Source organism: Malaya genurostris, chromosome 1, assembly GCF_030247185.1.
Source record: "Malaya genurostris strain Urasoe2022 chromosome 1, Malgen_1.1, whole genome shotgun sequence".
Lineage (NCBI taxonomy): Eukaryota > Metazoa > Arthropoda > Insecta > Diptera > Culicidae > Malaya > Malaya genurostris.
In genome coordinates, this window is record NC_080570.1 from 38,117,527 (window position 1) to 38,134,251 (window position 16,725).

The following is a 16,725-nucleotide window of genomic DNA, read 5'->3' on the forward strand; positions in this document are numbered from 1 at the left end:
GAAGAAATGACTCGAATTGAAATTGTTCCAAATCCAGAGGCTTTCGATGAAACGGGCTTCGATGGAATGGCTTTCGGCGAAGAGGTTTTCGAAGCAACGACTGCTGCTGGTGGAACGATTTAAAACTGCATAGCTTTTTTGTGACGCGGCTTTCGAATCAAAGGATACTCAAAGGAGTGGCTTTCGGTATTCGGCGAAACGGTTTTCGATGAAATGGCTATTAATTTTTTCTCGAAACGGCATATAAAATAAAAACGACTACTTTCAGTGGGAAGACTTTTGACGAAGTAAACGATTTTCGACTGTGTCGGGTGAGATGCGAGCACGAACTGTCAATGAATCTTTGTTCTCAGGCATTTTCTGCTTTTAATATAATTTTCTAAATTTCTAGCGAGACGATTTCTCTTTATGTGTAGAAAATTTTCGATCTTTACAGAAAGCTCTCTAGCATGACAATGCGTATCTACATCGCATATCTAAAGCTGACTGGCTGGAAGCTTTGATTATCGATTAAATTTGAAGATTATTTCAGCCACGGAACACTTATTGCCCGCCATCGTCGTCCGTACGGAACCCCGACCGAGTGGCTAATTGAGCCGTCAACTAAAAACAAAGAGAAAAATAAAAAGCAACCACTCGTGACTTGTTTGCTTCGTACCTTCGCCATTTACCATTTGTCGATTAAACCGGGCCAGCCTAGAATATTCGCACTATTCGACGTCACAGCAGGAATTGAAGCTGACTCCGACCTAAGTCGCCCTTAACCGCCACGCCACGCCACGAACGGGGATTGTAATTACAAATTCAGTCCACGCAAACCCCGGTATAATCGTAACTCGAACTCCGAAGCCAATCGGACCGGGGCGATTATCGGTGCCCGAAGGCCATTTCGAAAATTGCTTACTAACCGCGCAGAACCAATAATTTTTGTTGTTGTTTTTTTCGGTTACAACTATTTTGGCTCTGACTTTGGCCAAGGTCGCCTCGGGGGAAAAAAAGCGAATCGGAATCTTATCCACAATAGGCGAAAGGAGGGGGAATCGTTTTTTTTTCGACTGGAAAATGAATTTCCTCCGCCCGAAGCAAGTTCGGAAATTTAGCCGGCCAACAACCGTCCGACGTTTTTTGATATCGATGAATAATCTAGTTAAATCTGTGATTCTCTTTGATCCACAAAAACACAGTCTAGCTTCTGTACTTGTTTGTGTTTTGGACCCTTTTCAAAGTGGAACGCGTTTTTTGTCCGGTGATACATCTAGTAGTCGTCACCGAAAAACCTCCAACTGTCAACTTCGAATTCGATTGCCATGGGAACGAAATAACACCACCCGATAAATTTCATCTCACCAGAAAACAATCTTAACTTGACAAACGGCAACTTATTTAATTCTGGGGAACGCTCCCTCCGGCGATGCCGGATTGTTCCCCGCCGATGGATTATTTCCCCAAATTAGCGCGGAAATATAAAACCGTCCGTCGTCCGGCTACTTCGGGAGGGGTGACGCCGAAACCAAGTGGCTTTCCACCGGCCGCGGACGTTATTTCACTGAAAAAAGAAAAGAAGAAAAGAAAACACGCAGAACCGCCGCTGAAAAGAAAACACGCAGAACCGCCGCTGGGCGGCGACATTCCACGAGTCGTAGGACGGGGGGAAGTTTCCATTGCTGCTGTTTTTGGTTCCCGTGGCCAGTGGTGCGACGTCGTCAAGCACATCGCGGAGAAAGTTGGGTACCAAGATTTTGTCGATTTCCAGCCCTCCCCGGTTCCGACACCGATTTAAGATTCCTATTTTAAGATTTTTCCTCTCGGCGAACCCCGGGAGCGAAGTTTGGTTCATCATTTACTTTCTTTTTTTTTTGATGATTTTTACTTACGGGGAAGAAGGAAGACAAGGCGTTCGAGGATGCGGAGACGAAATTTTGTTTAATTTGAGATGCTTCGCTGGCCGTTAAATAAAGCAAACGGCTTTCCGCACAGTGACAGGGACTCTAAAGAGAGCCTTTCGGGCTTGGGCTTAGTCAGGGGAGGGTAATAAAATTTCAAGGTTTCTGCTGCTGCTGCTTTTGATGGACCGAAATGGTGACGCGATTCCCGGGGATAATTTTAGGCCTGTTTGCTTAAGGAACTTTTTCCCGTCTGATATTATAATCCTTTATGGATCGCTTCGGTGATTGACGTTTCTCTGAAACAAGCACTTTTCGGTGTTTTTTTTTTCTTTCCCCCCTCTGTCACTGATACAACGGTTGACGTTTTGGTGACTCGTGCAATGACAGGCTAATCGTGTAACCGATCTGCGATCTTAGCAAGCTTGTCTCTCACCACACAAAAACTTTCCACGGAGGAGATTTTTTCTTTTCATCCAAACCCTTGTCTTCTTCCAAGGTTTTTTTTTGCATTCCACAAAGGTCACATGAAAAATTCATTTTTATTCCCGGTGAGAAAATTCCTTCCCACCCACAGCTTTCACTGTTGATGTTGTAGCAACGACAAGAAGAAGAAGAAAGTCCCGTTCAGCGCCATTGGATAATAAAAATAAATTTTCATATTGCGAATGAAAATTGCACACGTGATGGAATACGAAATGGCTTCACTCCGCACCGGCACCGGAGCCAAAAATTTGTCATGAAAATAAATATGCTGCCATTATGAATTCCCTTTATATATCGAAGTGCCATTTTTTTTTGGTCTGCTCACCGTCTCTTTCTATTTACACCTTGTTTTTTTTTCAGGTACAACTCGAAGCTTGCCCTGCTCGCACTGCCCAGTGTCATCTTTGAGCCGCGTTTTCGCGGCTCGGTGCGCAATCTAGTGTACTCCGACCAGCCCGGAGTGTCCCCGAGGAGACAGGAGATGCGCCAACCGAGGGACATCAAGGTAAGGCTTGTTTCCAGTGAGAGAATTGAGCTTGAATTTTGAAATTGTTTTGGAACTTTTCGAAACCGGAACGCGCTCCCGAAAAACTTAATAACAATATAAACTGTTAATGCACTGATGAGTCGAAGACAAAACGTACAGATAAGATAAGAAAGCGATAACTTATTCCAGATCATTTTGAAGCAAAAAAAAATGCTCACGATTTTGGTTGCAAACTAGTCACCGCCACATAATTTTATACTCACGAAAGTAGAACTATAAAATGACTATTATTGTATTAGTGTGTATCTGTCAAAATTATTAACCGAACAAAATGGAAGATTCAAATCGAAATTTCGGCTTGCTGCAACCGAAACGCAAGTTCAAACGAACAAAAAATGCCACAAGCTGAACAAACAAAAACAAAAAAAAATGTGAGTGGTTAATGTCAGAGTCAATAACCGATCTCATTAATTGTTCTAATATGTGCAATTTGTGCAGCATTCACTTCTTCGCTTTCAAAATATTACGTTTTCATAAAGACTAAAAAGAGCAACAGAACTGCGAGCGATGCAAATTAAAGGGTGATTTTTTAAGAGGTATAGGATTCTATTTAAAAAACAACACAAAAAATTTAGAGTTAGATTCTAATTCTGGATTCTGCCAGTAGAACCTGGATTCTAGACTGGAACTGAATTTTGGTGCTAGATTTGGAAGCTGGATTCTACAAAGTTACCAGAATTTTGAAACTGAATTCTGAATCTGCATTCTTGAACTGAATTCGGTATCTGGATTCCGGAACCTGATTCTTAGGCTGAATTCTGGAATTTTAATTTGGAATTGGATTCTTGAATTGAGTTCTGGAGTTGGATTTTGGTGTTGAATTTCGGAGCAGGATTCTATAACTGAACTCAGATTCTACAACATCTGGGTTCTGGGCCTGGAAATAAATTCTTATCCTGGATTCTGTAACTAGAATCTGGATTCGGACCTCAATTTTGGAACTAAACTCTGAATCTGAATCCTGTACTGAGTTCTGAACTTGAGTTCGGGAATTGAATTCGGAATCTAGAGCCTAATTCTGAACCAGGTTTCTGAATTCTGGACTTCTAGGTGCTAGAATTGAGCTCTGAACCAGAATCGATGCAATTCGGGATCTGATACTGAATTCTAGAGGTGGATTCTGAAGCTGTGGTCTAGCATTGAACTCTTGACGTAGAACTGAGTCTGAATTCACAATTGAACTCAGAACTTGGATTCTGGAACTGAATCCTGGAGGTGGACTCTGGCATCAAAATCTATAGCTGGATTCTGGAATTGAGATGGGAAGCTGGATTCTTGAATTGAATTCTGGACCTGGTACTGAATTTTTGTATTGGATTCTGCAACTAGAACCTGAGTTCTGGACCTCAATTCTGGTACTGAACTCTGAATCTGGATTCTTGAACTAAACTCGAAATCTGGAATTTAATTCTGGACCTGGATTTTGGAACAGATTTTTGACATATTGACTTGGAATTGAATTCTTTGACTTGATTTCGAGATCTGAACATGAATTCTGGAGCAAGAATTGAATTCGGGATCTGGAAATGAACCTGGCGTCTGCAGCTGAGTTTTAGTGCTGGATTCTAGAATTGAGTTCTGGACCTGAATCGGTGCTCGAAAAGTGAATTCGGGATCTGAATTCTGAGGTTGTATATCAGATCAGAGTTCTAGAATTGAACTCTTGATCTAGAACTCAGCCAGGATTCTGGACCATTACTCTGGAACTAAATTCTGGAGCTGGATTCTTAAAATGACTTCGGGAACTTGACTTGAATTCCTGAGCTGGATTCTGATGCCGGATTTTGAAGTTGGATTCATAAACTGAATTCTGGATCTGAACTCTTGACCTAAAACGAAATTCTCAACTTAGATTCTAAAAATGAGTTCAGAACCTGAAATCTAGCACTGAATTCTGTAGCTGGATTCTGGGATGAACTCTGGATCTGAATCAGGAATCAGAACAGATTGGCTCGAATGGCATGTTCCCCTTGTTGTATGGAGATTTGTACCTCTCCTGAACTTCAAATCTGAATTCTGCAACTGTATTTAGAAGCTGGATTCTGGAACAAAATCTGGATTATGCAACTGAATTCCAGGATTATGTCATGATATTTATTATTTGTGGGGCACCATTTTCAAACTCTACTGCGGCATCGAATGGGCAGGAACTGGCAAACGAAAATCCATGATCTCCAAAACATCAAGGCTGATCAAGATGGCGAGTGACAGCTCTCTGCCGTTTTTATTTTCAGCTTCAGTTGGGCAAAGCCCGCATCCGGCGCACTCTTCCGCAAAAAAAAGAAAGAAAAACAGCACCAGCACCGCTTTTGATTTCGTTCTCTAGTTTGATTGCCGAAAGCGAACAGTCAGTTGGCAAGCGTCTTCTGTTGTTTGTTGTTTGGTTTTCAATTTATTTACCTACTACCAAAAGCCATGTTTGCCAGAAGCCGGTGATGGCGGAAGGCAGGCAGGAATGGCGCGGTGGGGAGTTTATTCTGAAGAACTCTTGAAAAATAATTATCTTTCCTCGACTGCGACGGTTCCTTCCATTCCATTCGTCACACGAACCGACACCGAGCACTGGTTGTTGAACGGTTGCGCTGATAACGAATAATTGAAAAAAGGGCTTCATCTCGAATGCGGTCCACAGTTTCCAGTATTTACACGGTGGAAATTTTCTCCTACGCATTGGTACTGCTTCTCATAGCGAAAAAAAATAGGAAAATGGATTCATTTTTCACGTGCCACGTGGCGGCAGGTGACCGCCGTCAAACCTGTTATTGTTACAAAATCGAACCCAATGCCCAAAACGATCGCAGTAGGCTTTACGTTTTGAACCATTTCGAACCATGCGTCGCTTTCTGATAGCACCAAAGTGTCACCGTCGGAAAGCTTTTGATAAAGCTGTCGCCATCGCCTACTGGGTTTATTTATTGCCATTCGAGCTATGATTGCAATTGGCCCCTTTAGGAAGCCCCTCGTTTGATGTGTGAAAAAGTGAACTGAATAAAACGAGTGAAACAGCAGTTCCCGATAAGAACCCGTTGAATTGTGTTTGAAGCTTGCCAACTACTAGAAAATATTATTTCTTTCTATTTTTGCTACGTCGCCATGATTTCGAATTCAGCTCGTTTTTCTGGAATATATTCCTCTACTGATCGTCTTTTCCTTTGAAAGCTACTGGAAAATTTCGCTAAAATGTCGATTCATTTTGCGTTACGAAACAACGTTTCGAAGCAAATCAGCATTCATCTTCAGGGCAATTATAAAATTTTCACTCATTAGTTAGTCGGAGTATTAACGCTGTTTTACTAATAAAAAAAACCTTCAATAATATCGTTTGAATACGATGACAAGACAACGGCATTTCCATATTTCCATTATCAGTGTCGAATGTCTCACCTTTTCGCATTACAATTACAGAACTTTAAACTTTGAATTCTAACTCAAAATTCTAAACTATAAATACTAAACTCGAAACTCTAAACTCTAAACTCTAAACTCTAAACTCTAAACTCTAAACTCTAAACTCTAAGCTCTAAACTCTAAACTCTAAACTCTGAACTCTAAATTCTAAACTCGAAACTCGAAACTCGAAACTCGAAACTCTGAACTCAGAACTCTGAACTCTGAACTCTGAACTCTAAACTCTAAACTCTACACTCTAGACTCTAAACTCAAAATTCAAAACTCAAAACTCAAAACTCAAAACTCAAAACTCAAAACTCAAAACTCAAAACTCTAAACTCTAAACTCTAAACTCTAAACTCGCAACTTTAAACTCTAAACTCCAAACTCTGAACTCTAAACTCTAAATTCTAAACTCTAAACTCTAAACTCTAAACTCTAAACTCTAAACTCTAAACTCCAAACTCAAAACTCTAAACTCTAAACTCTAAACTCCAAACTCAAAACTCTAAACTCTAAACACTTAACTCTTAACTCTAAAGTCTTAACTCTGAACTCTAAACTTTAAACTCTAAACTCTAAGCTCTAAACTCTAAGCTTTAAACTCTAAACTCTAAATTCCAAACTCCAAACTCTAAACTAGAAACTCTAAACTTTAAACTCTGAACTCTAAACTCTACTCGAAACTCGAAACTCGAAACTCTAAACTCTAAACTCTGAAGTCTAAACTCTAAATTCAAAATTCAAAAAACTTTAAAAACTCAAAAAACTCGAAAATCTAAAAAAACTAAATTTTGAATTCAAGATTCAAAAGGTCAAATTCAAAATTCAAAAACTCAAAAAACTGAAAAAAATTCAAAAGTCTAAGAAACTCAAGAATCAAAAACTCGAAATAATCGAAAAAACTCGAAAAACTAAAAAAACTCGAGAACCTCAAAACTCGAAAAACCCAAAAAAAACTCAAAGAATTTGAAGTACCTAAAAAATAAAAAAAATAAAAATTCATGGAATCAAAAAAACTCAAATAGTGCTAAAAAACTCGAAAAACTAAAAAAAAACTCAAAAAGTGAAAAAAAAACTCAAAAAACTAAAAAAAAACTCAAAAAACAAAAATCTCAAAAAGAAAAACAAAAAACAAAAAGAACTTGAAAAACGAAAATCTCAAAAAACAAATCAACTAAAAAAACATTTAAAAAAACTCAGAAAACTAAAAAACTCAAACAAAAATAAATAAACTCATATTACTTAAAATCTTTAAAGACTCGAAAAGCTTAAAAAATTTAAAAAACTCAATAAACTCAAAAATTCAAAAACCGAAAAAAAACTCAGAAAACTTTAAAAATTAAAAAAAAACTAAAAAGATCAAATATCTCAAAAAAATTGAAAAACTTGAAAAACTTGAAAAACTTGAAAACTTGAAGAACTCAAAAAACTTGAAAAATTTGAAAAACTTGAAAAACTTGAAAAACTTGAAAAACTTGAAAAACTTGAAAAACTTGAAAAACTTGAAAAACTTGAAAAACTTGAAAAACTTGAAAAACTTGAAAAACTTGAAAAACTTGAAAAACTTGAAAAACTTGAAAAACTTGAAAAACTTGAAAAACTTGAAAAACTTGAAAAACTTGAAAAACTTGAAAAACTTGAAAAACTTGAAAAACTTGAAAAACTTGAAAAACTTGAAAAACTTGAAAAACTTGAAAAACTTGAAAAACTTGAAAAACTTGAAAAACTTGAAAAACTTGAAAAACTTGAAAAACTTGAAAAACTTGAAAAACTTGAAAAACTTGAAAAACTTGAAAAACTTGAAAAACTTGAAAAACTTGAAAAACTTGAAAAACTTGAAAAACTTGAAAAACTTGAAAAACTTGAAAAACTTGAAAAACTTGAAAAACTTGAAAAACTTGAAAAACTTGAAAAACTTGAAAAACTTGAAAAACTTGAAAAACTTGAAAAACTTGAAAAACTTGAAAAACTTGAAAAACTTGAAAAACTTGAAAAACTTGAAAAACTTGAAAAACTTGAAAAACTTGAAAAACTTGAAAAACTTGAAAAACTTGAAAAACTTGAAAAACTTGAAAAACTTGAAAAACTTGAAAAACTTGAAAAACTTGAAAAACTTGAAAAACTTGAAAAACTTGAAAAACTTGAAAAACTTGAAAAACTTGAAAAACTTGAAAAACTTGAAAAACTTGAAAAACTTGAAAAACTTGAAAAACTTGAAAAACTTGAAAAACTTGAAAAACTTGAAAAACTTGAAAAACTTGAAAAACTTGAAAAACTTGAAAAACTTGAAAAACTTGAAAAACTTGAAAAACTTGAAAAACTTGAAAAACTTGAAAAACTTGAAAAACTTGAAAAACTTGAAAAACTTGAAAAACTTGAAAAACTTGAAAAACTTGAAAAACTTGAAAAACTTGAAAAACTTGAAAAACTTGAAAAACTTGAAAAACTTGAAAAACTTGAAAAACTTGAAAAACTTGAAAAACTTGAAAGACTTGAAAGACTTGAAAAACTTGAAAAACTTGAAAAACTTGAAAAAACTTGAAAAACTTGAAAAACTTGAAAAAACTTGAAAAACTTGAAAAACTTGAAAAACTTGAAAAACTTGAAAAACTTGAAAAACTTGAAAAACTTGAAAAACTTGAAAAACTTGAAAAACTTGAAAAACTTGAAAAACTTGAAAAACTTGAAAAACTTGAAAAACTTGAAAAACTTGAAAAACTTGAAAAACTTGAAAAACTTGAAAAACTTGAAAAAACTTGAAAAACTTGAAAAAACTTGAAAAACTTGAAAAACTTGAAAAACTTGAAAAACTTGAAAAACTTGAAAAACTTGAAAAACTTGAAAAACTTGAAAAACTTGAAAAAACTTGAAAAACTTGAAAAACTTGAAAAACTTGAAAAACTTGAAAAACTTAAAAAACTTCGAAATTTTAAAACTTACCTTAACAACCTAAAAACTCAAAAAGCTCAACACCTCAAAACTGAAAAAAATAATATCTCAAAAAATTCAAAAAACTTAAAAAGTTAAAAAAAATCTCGAAAAACTCAAAACTCAAAGCTTCAAAACTTCAAAACTTCAAAACTTCAAAACTTCAAAACTTCAAAACTTCAAAACTTCAAAACTTCAAAACTTCAAAACTTCAAAACTTCAAAACTTCAAAACTTCAAAACTTCTAAACTTCTAAACTTCTAAACTTCTAAACTTCTAAACTTCTAAACTTCTAAACTTCTAAACTTCTAAACTTTTAAACTTCTAAACTTCTAAACTTCTAAACTTCTAAACTTCTAAACTTCTAAACTTCTAAACTTCTAAACTTCTAAACTTCTAAACTTCTAAACTTCTAAACTTCTAAACTTCTAAACTTCTAAACTTCTAAACTTCTAAACTTCTAAACTTCTAAACTTCTAAACTTCTAAACTTCTAAACTTCTAAACTTCTAAACTTCTAAACTTCTAAACTTCTAAACTTCTAAACTTCTAAACTTCTAAACTTCTAAACTTCTAAACTTCTAAACTTCTAAACTTCTAAACTTCAAAACTTCAAAACTTCAAAACTTCAAAACTTCAAAACTTCAAAACTTCAAAACTTCAAAACTTCAAAACTTCAAAACTTCAAAACTTCAAAACTTCAAAACTTCAAAACTTAACAACTTAACAACTTAACAAAATAACAACTTAAAAAATTAACAGTTTAACAACTTAACAGCTTGAAAACTCAACACCTCAAAACTAAAAAAACAATAAAAAATTAAAAGTCTCAAAGAATTAAAAAATTTTAAAAATTTTAATAAACTCAAAAAACTTGAAAATTAAAAAAAAAACTAAAAAAATTAAAAAAACTCGAAAAACAAATTAAAAAAATCAAAATACCCATAAAGTAAAAAATTCAAAACTTCAAAATTTAACAACTTAACAACTTCAAAACTTAACAACTTAAAAAATTCACAGTTTCTAACTTAACAACTTGAAAAACTCGAAAAACTTGAAAAACTTGAAAAACTTGAAAAAACTTGAAAAACTTGAAAAACTTGAAAAACTTGAAAAACTTGAAAAACTTGAAAAACTTGAAAAACTTGAAAAACTTGAAAAACTTGAAAAACTTGAAAAACTCGAAAAACTCAAAAATCTTGAAAAACTCGAAAAACTTGAAAAATTAAAAAAACTTCGAAATTTTAAAACTTACCTTAACGACCTAAAAACTCAAAAAGCTCAACACCTCAAAACTGAAAAAAAATTAATATCTCAAAGAATTCAAAAAACTTAAAAAGTTAAAAAAAATCTCGAAAAACTCAAAACTCAAAGCTTCAAAACTTCAAAACTTCAAAACTTCAAAACTTCAAAACTTCAAAACTTCAAAACTTCAAAACTTCAAAACTTCAAAACTTCAAAACTTCAAAACTTCAAAACTTCAAAACTTCAAAACTTCAAAACTTCAAAACTTCAAAACTTCAAAACTTCAAAACTTCAAAACTTCAAAACTTCAAAACTTCAAAATTTCAAAACTTCAAAACTTCAAAACTTCAAAACTTCAAAACTTCAAAACTTAACAACTTAACAACATAACAACTTAAAAAATTAACAGTTTAACAACTTAACAGCTTGAAAACTCAACACCTCAAAACTAAAAAAACAATAAAAAATTAAAAGTCTCAAAGAATTAAAAAATTTTAAAAATTTTAATAAACTCAAAAAACTTGAAAATTTAAAAAAAAACTAAAAAAATTAAAAAAACTCGAAAAACAAATTAAAAAAATCAAAATACCCATAAAGTAAAAAATTCAAAACTTCAAAATTTAACAACTTAACAACTTCAAAACTTAACAACTTAAAAAATTCACAGTTTCTAACTTAACAACTTGAAAAACTCGAAAAACTTGAAAAACTTGAAAAACTTGAAAAACTTGAAAAACTTGAAAAACTCGAAAAACTTGAAAAACTTGAAAAACTTGAAAAAACTTGAAAAACTTGAAAAACTTGAAAAACTTGAAAAACTTGAAAAACTTGAAAAACTTGAAAAACTTGAAAAACTTGAAAAACTTGAAAAACTCGAAAAACTCAAAAATCTTGAAAAACTCGAAAAACTTGAAAAACTTAAAAAACTTCGAAATTTTAAAACTTACCTTAACGACCTAAAAACTCAAAAAGCTCAACACCTCAAAACTGAAAAAAAATTAATATCTCAAAGAATTCAAAAAACTTAAAGTTAAAAAAAATCTCGAAAAACTCAAAACTCAAAGCTTCAAAACTTCAAAACTTCAAAACTTCAAAACTTCAAAACTTCAAAACTTAAAAACTTCAAAACTTCAAAACTTCAAAACTTCAAAACTTCAAAACTTCAAAACTTCAAAACTTCAAAACTTCAAAACTTCAAAACTTCAAAACTTCAAAACTTCAAAACTTCAAAACTTCAAAATTTCAAAACTTCAAAACTTCAAAACTTCAAAACTTCAAAACTTCAAAACTTCAAAACTTCAAAACTTCAAAACTTCAAAACTTCAAAACTTCAAAACTTCAAAACTTCAAAACTTCAAAACTTCAAAATTTCAAAACTTCAAAACTTCAAAACTTCAAAACTTCAAAATTTCAAAACTTCAAAACTTCAAAACTTCAAAACTTCAAAACTTCAAAACTTCAAAACTTCAAAACTTCTAAACTTCAAAACTTCAAAACTTCAAAACTTCAAAACTTCAAAACTTCAAAACTTCAAAATTTCAAAACTTCAAAACTTCAAAACTTCAAAACTTCAAAATTTCAAAACTTCAAAATTTCAAAACTTCAAAACTTCAAAACTTCAAAACTTCAAAACGTCAAAACTTCAAAACTTCAAAACTTCAAAACTTCAAAACTTCAAAACTTCAAAACTTCAAAACTTCAAAACTTGAAAACTTCAAAACTTCAAAACTTCAAAACTTCAAAATTTCAAAACTTCAAAACTTCAAAACTTCAAAACTTTAAAATTTCAAAACTTCAAAACTTCAAAACTTCAAAACTTCAAAACTTCAAAACTTCAAAACTTCAAAACTTCAACACTTCAAAACTTCAAAACTTCAAAACTTCAAAACTTCAAAATTTCAAAACTTCAAAACTTCAAAACTTCAAAACTTCAAAACTTCAAAACTTAACAACTTAACAACATAACAACTTAAAAAATTAACAGTTTAACAACTTAACAGCTTGAAAACTCAACACCTCAAAACTAAAAAAACAATAAAAAATTAAAAGTCTCAAAGAATTAAAAAATTTTAAAAATTTTAATAAACTCAAAAAACTTGAAAATTTAAAAAAAAACTAAAAAAATTAAAAAAACTCGAAAAACAAATTAAAAAAATCAAAATACCCATAAAGTAAAAAATTCAAAACTTCAAAATTTAACAACTTAACAACTTCAAAACTTAACAACTTAAAAAATTCACAGTTTCTAACTTAACAACTTGAAAAACTCGAAAAACTTGAAAAACTTGAAAAACTTGAAAAACTTGAAAAACTTGAAAAACTCGAAAAACTTGAAAAACTTGAAAAACTTGAAAAAACTTGAAAAACTTGAAAAACTTGAAAAACTTGAAAAACTTGAAAAACTTGAAAAACTTGAAAAACTTGAAAAACTTGAAAAACTTGAAAAACTCGAAAAACTCAAAAATCTTGAAAAACTCGAAAAACTTGAAAAACTTAAAAAACTTCGAAATTTTAAAACTTACCTTAACGACCTAAAAACTCAAAAAGCTCAACACCTCAAAACTGAAAAAAAATTAATATCTCAAAGAATTCAAAAAACTTAAAGTTAAAAAAAATCTCGAAAAACTCAAAACTCAAAGCTTCAAAACTTCAAAACTTCAAAACTTCAAAACTTCAAAACTTCAAAACTTAAAAACTTCAAAACTTCAAAACTTCAAAACTTCAAAACTTCAAAACTTCAAAACTTCAAAACTTCAAAACTTCAAAACTTCAAAACTTCAAAACTTCAAAACTTCAAAACTTCAAAACTTCAAAATTTCAAAACTTCAAAACTTCAAAACTTCAAAACTTCAAAACTTCAAAACTTCAAAACTTCAAAACTTCAAAACTTCAAAACTTCAAAACTTCAAAACTTCAAAACTTCAAAACTTCAAAACTTCAAAATTTCAAAACTTCAAAACTTCAAAACTTCAAAACTTCAAAATTTCAAAACTTCAAAACTTCAAAACTTCAAAACTTCAAAACTTCAAAACTTCAAAACTTCAAAACTTCTAAACTTCAAAACTTCAAAACTTCAAAACTTCAAAACTTCAAAACTTCAAAACTTCAAAATTTCAAAACTTCAAAACTTCAAAACTTCAAAACTTCAAAATTTCAAAACTTCAAAATTTCAAAACTTCAAAACTTCAAAACTTCAAAACTTCAAAACGTCAAAACTTCAAAACTTCAAAACTTCAAAACTTCAAAACTTCAAAACTTCAAAACTTCAAAACTTGAAAACTTCAAAACTTCAAAACTTCAAAACTTCAAAATTTCAAAACTTCAAAACTTCAAAACTTCAAAACTTTAAAATTTCAAAACTTCAAAACTTCAAAACTTCAAAACTTCAAAACTTCAAAACTTCAAAACTTCAACACTTCAAAACTTCAAAACTTCAAAACTTCTAAACTTCAAAACTACAAAACTTCTAAACTTCTAAACTTCTAAACTTCTAAACTTCTAAACTTCTAAACTTCAAAACTGCCATACTTCAAAACTTCAAAACTTAACAACCTAATAGCTCAAAAAACTCAACACCTCAAAACTGAAAAAAAAAAACAAAAAAAAAATTAAATATCTCAAAGAATTCAAAAATCTTGAGAGTTAAAAAATCTCGATAAACTTTAAAAATTAAAAAAAAAACTTAAAAAACTCAAAAAAATTTGAAACGCTAAATAAAAAAATCAGAACACTCGAAAAGTAAAAGAAACTCAGTAATAAAAACTCAAAAAGTAAAAAAATTGAAAGCTAACTTGAAAACTTTAAAAAACTTCAAAACTTCATACTTCAAAACTTCAAAACTTCAAAACTTCATAACTTCGAAACTTCAAAGGTTCGAAACTTCGAAACTTCAAAACTTCAAAACTTCAAAACTTCAAAACTTCAAAACTTCAAAACTTCAAAACTTCAAAACTTCAAAACTTCAAAACTTCAAAACTTCAAAACTTCAAAATTTCAAAACTTCAAAACTTCAAAACTTCAAAACTTCAAAACTTCAAAACTTAACAACTTAACAACATAACAACTTAAAAAATTAACAGTTTAACAACTTAACAGCTTGAAAACTCAACACCTCAAAACTAAAAAAACAATAAAAAATTAAAAGTCTCAAAGAATTAAAAAATTTTAAAAATTTTAATAAACTCAAAAAACTTGAAAATTTAAAAAAAAACTAAAAAAATTAAAAAAACTCGAAAAACAAATTAAAAAAATCAAAATACCCATAAAGTAAAAAATTCAAAACTTCAAAATTTAACAACTTAACAACTTCAAAACTTAACAACTTAAAAAATTCACAGTTTCTAACTTAACAACTTGAAAAACTCGAAAAACTTGAAAAACTTGAAAAACTTGAAAAACTTGAAAAACTTGAAAAACTCGAAAAACTTGAAAAACTTGAAAAACTTGAAAAAACTTGAAAAACTTGAAAAACTTGAAAAACTTGAAAAACTTGAAAAACTTGAAAAACTTGAAAAACTTGAAAAACTTGAAAAACTCGAAAAACTCAAAAATCTTGAAAAACTCGAAAAACTTGAAAAACTTAAAAAACTTCGAAATTTTAAAACTTACCTTAACGACCTAAAAACTCAAAAAGCTCAACACCTCAAAACTGAAAAAAAATTAATATCTCAAAGAATTCAAAAAACTTAAAAAGTTAAAAAAAATCTCGAAAAACTCAAAACTCAAAGCTTCAAAACTTCAAAACTTCAAAACTTCAAAACTTCAAAACTTCAAAACTTAAAAACTTAAAAACTTCAAAACTTCAAAACTTCAAAACTTCAAAACTTCAAAACTTCAAAACTTCAAAACTTCAAAACTTCAAAACTTCAAAACTTCAAAACTTCAAAACTTCAAAACTTCAAAACTTCAAAATTTCAAAACTTCAAAACTTCAAAACTTCAAAACTTCAAAACTTCAAAACTTCAAAACTTCAAAACTTCAAAACTTCAAAACTTCAAAACTTCAAAACTTCAAAATTTCAAAACTTCAAAACTTCAAAACTTCAAAACTTCAAAATTTCAAAACTTCAAAACTTCAAAACTTCAAAACTTCAAAACTTCAAAACTTCAAAACTTCAAAACTTCTAAACTTCAAAACTTCAAAACTTCAAAACTTCAAAACTTCAAAACTTCAAAACTTCAAAACTTCAAAACTTCAAAACTTCAAAACTTCAAAATTTCAAAACTTCAAAACTTCAAAATTTCAAAACTTCAAAACTTCAAAACTTCAAAACTTCAAAACGTCAAAACTTCAAAACTTCAAAACTTCAAAACTTCAAAACTTCAAAACTTCAAAACTTCAAAACTTCAAAACTTGAAAACTTCAAAACTTCAAAACTTCAAAACTTCAAAATTTCAAAACTTCAAAACTTCAAAACTTCAAAACTTTAAAATTTCAAAACTTCAAAACTTCAAAACTTCAAAACTTCAAAACTTCAAAACTTCAAAACTTCAACACTTCAAAACTTCAAAACTTCAAAACTTCTAAACTTCAAAACTACAAAACTTCTAAACTTCTAAACTTCTAAACTTCTAAACTTCTAAACTTCTAAACTTCAAAACTGCCATACTTCAAAACTTCAAAACTTAACAACCTAATAGCTCAAAAAACTCAACACCTCAAAACTGAAAAAAAAAAAACAAAAAAAAAATTAAATATCTCAAAGAATTCAAAAATCTTGAAAGTTAAAAAATCTCGATAAACTTTAAAAATTAAAAAAAAAACTTAAAAAACTCAAAAAAATTTGAAACGCTAAATAAAAAAATCAGAACACTCGAAAAGTAAAAGAAACTCAGTAATAAAAACTCAAAAAGTAAAAAAATTGAAAGCTAACTTGAAAACTTTAAAAAACTTCAAAACTTCATACTTCAAAACTTCAAAACTTCAAAACTTCATAACTTCGAAACTTCAAAGGTTCGAAACTTCGAAACTTCAAAACTTAACAACTTAACAACTTAACAACTTAACAACTTAACAACTTAACAACTTAACAACTTAACAACTTAACAACTTAACAACTTAACAACTTAACAACTTAACAACTTAACAACTTAACAACTTAACAACTTAACAACTTAACAACTTAACAACTTAACAACTTAACAACTTAACAACTTAACAACTTAACAACTTAACAACTTAACAACTTAACAACTTAACAACTTAACAACTTAACAACTTAACAACTTAACAACTTAACAACTTA

The 16,725-nt window shown here is 30.4% G+C and overlaps 1 protein-coding gene across 4 annotated transcripts in view; it reads left to right on the top strand.

Annotated features, from left to right (window-relative positions):
• The window catches only part of LOC131437600 (neurexin-3), a 297,301-nt gene that overhangs the window by 52,640 nt on the left and 227,936 nt on the right, over positions 1-16,725 (top strand). For all 4 annotated transcript variants that reach the window (XM_058607059.1, XM_058607077.1, XM_058607068.1 and 1 more), the window contains exon 4: positions 2,730-2,874. In XM_058607059.1, coding sequence (XP_058463042.1) covers positions 2,730-2,874 — 145 coding nt within the window. The remainder of the gene's footprint in view (positions 1-2,729; positions 2,875-16,725) is intronic.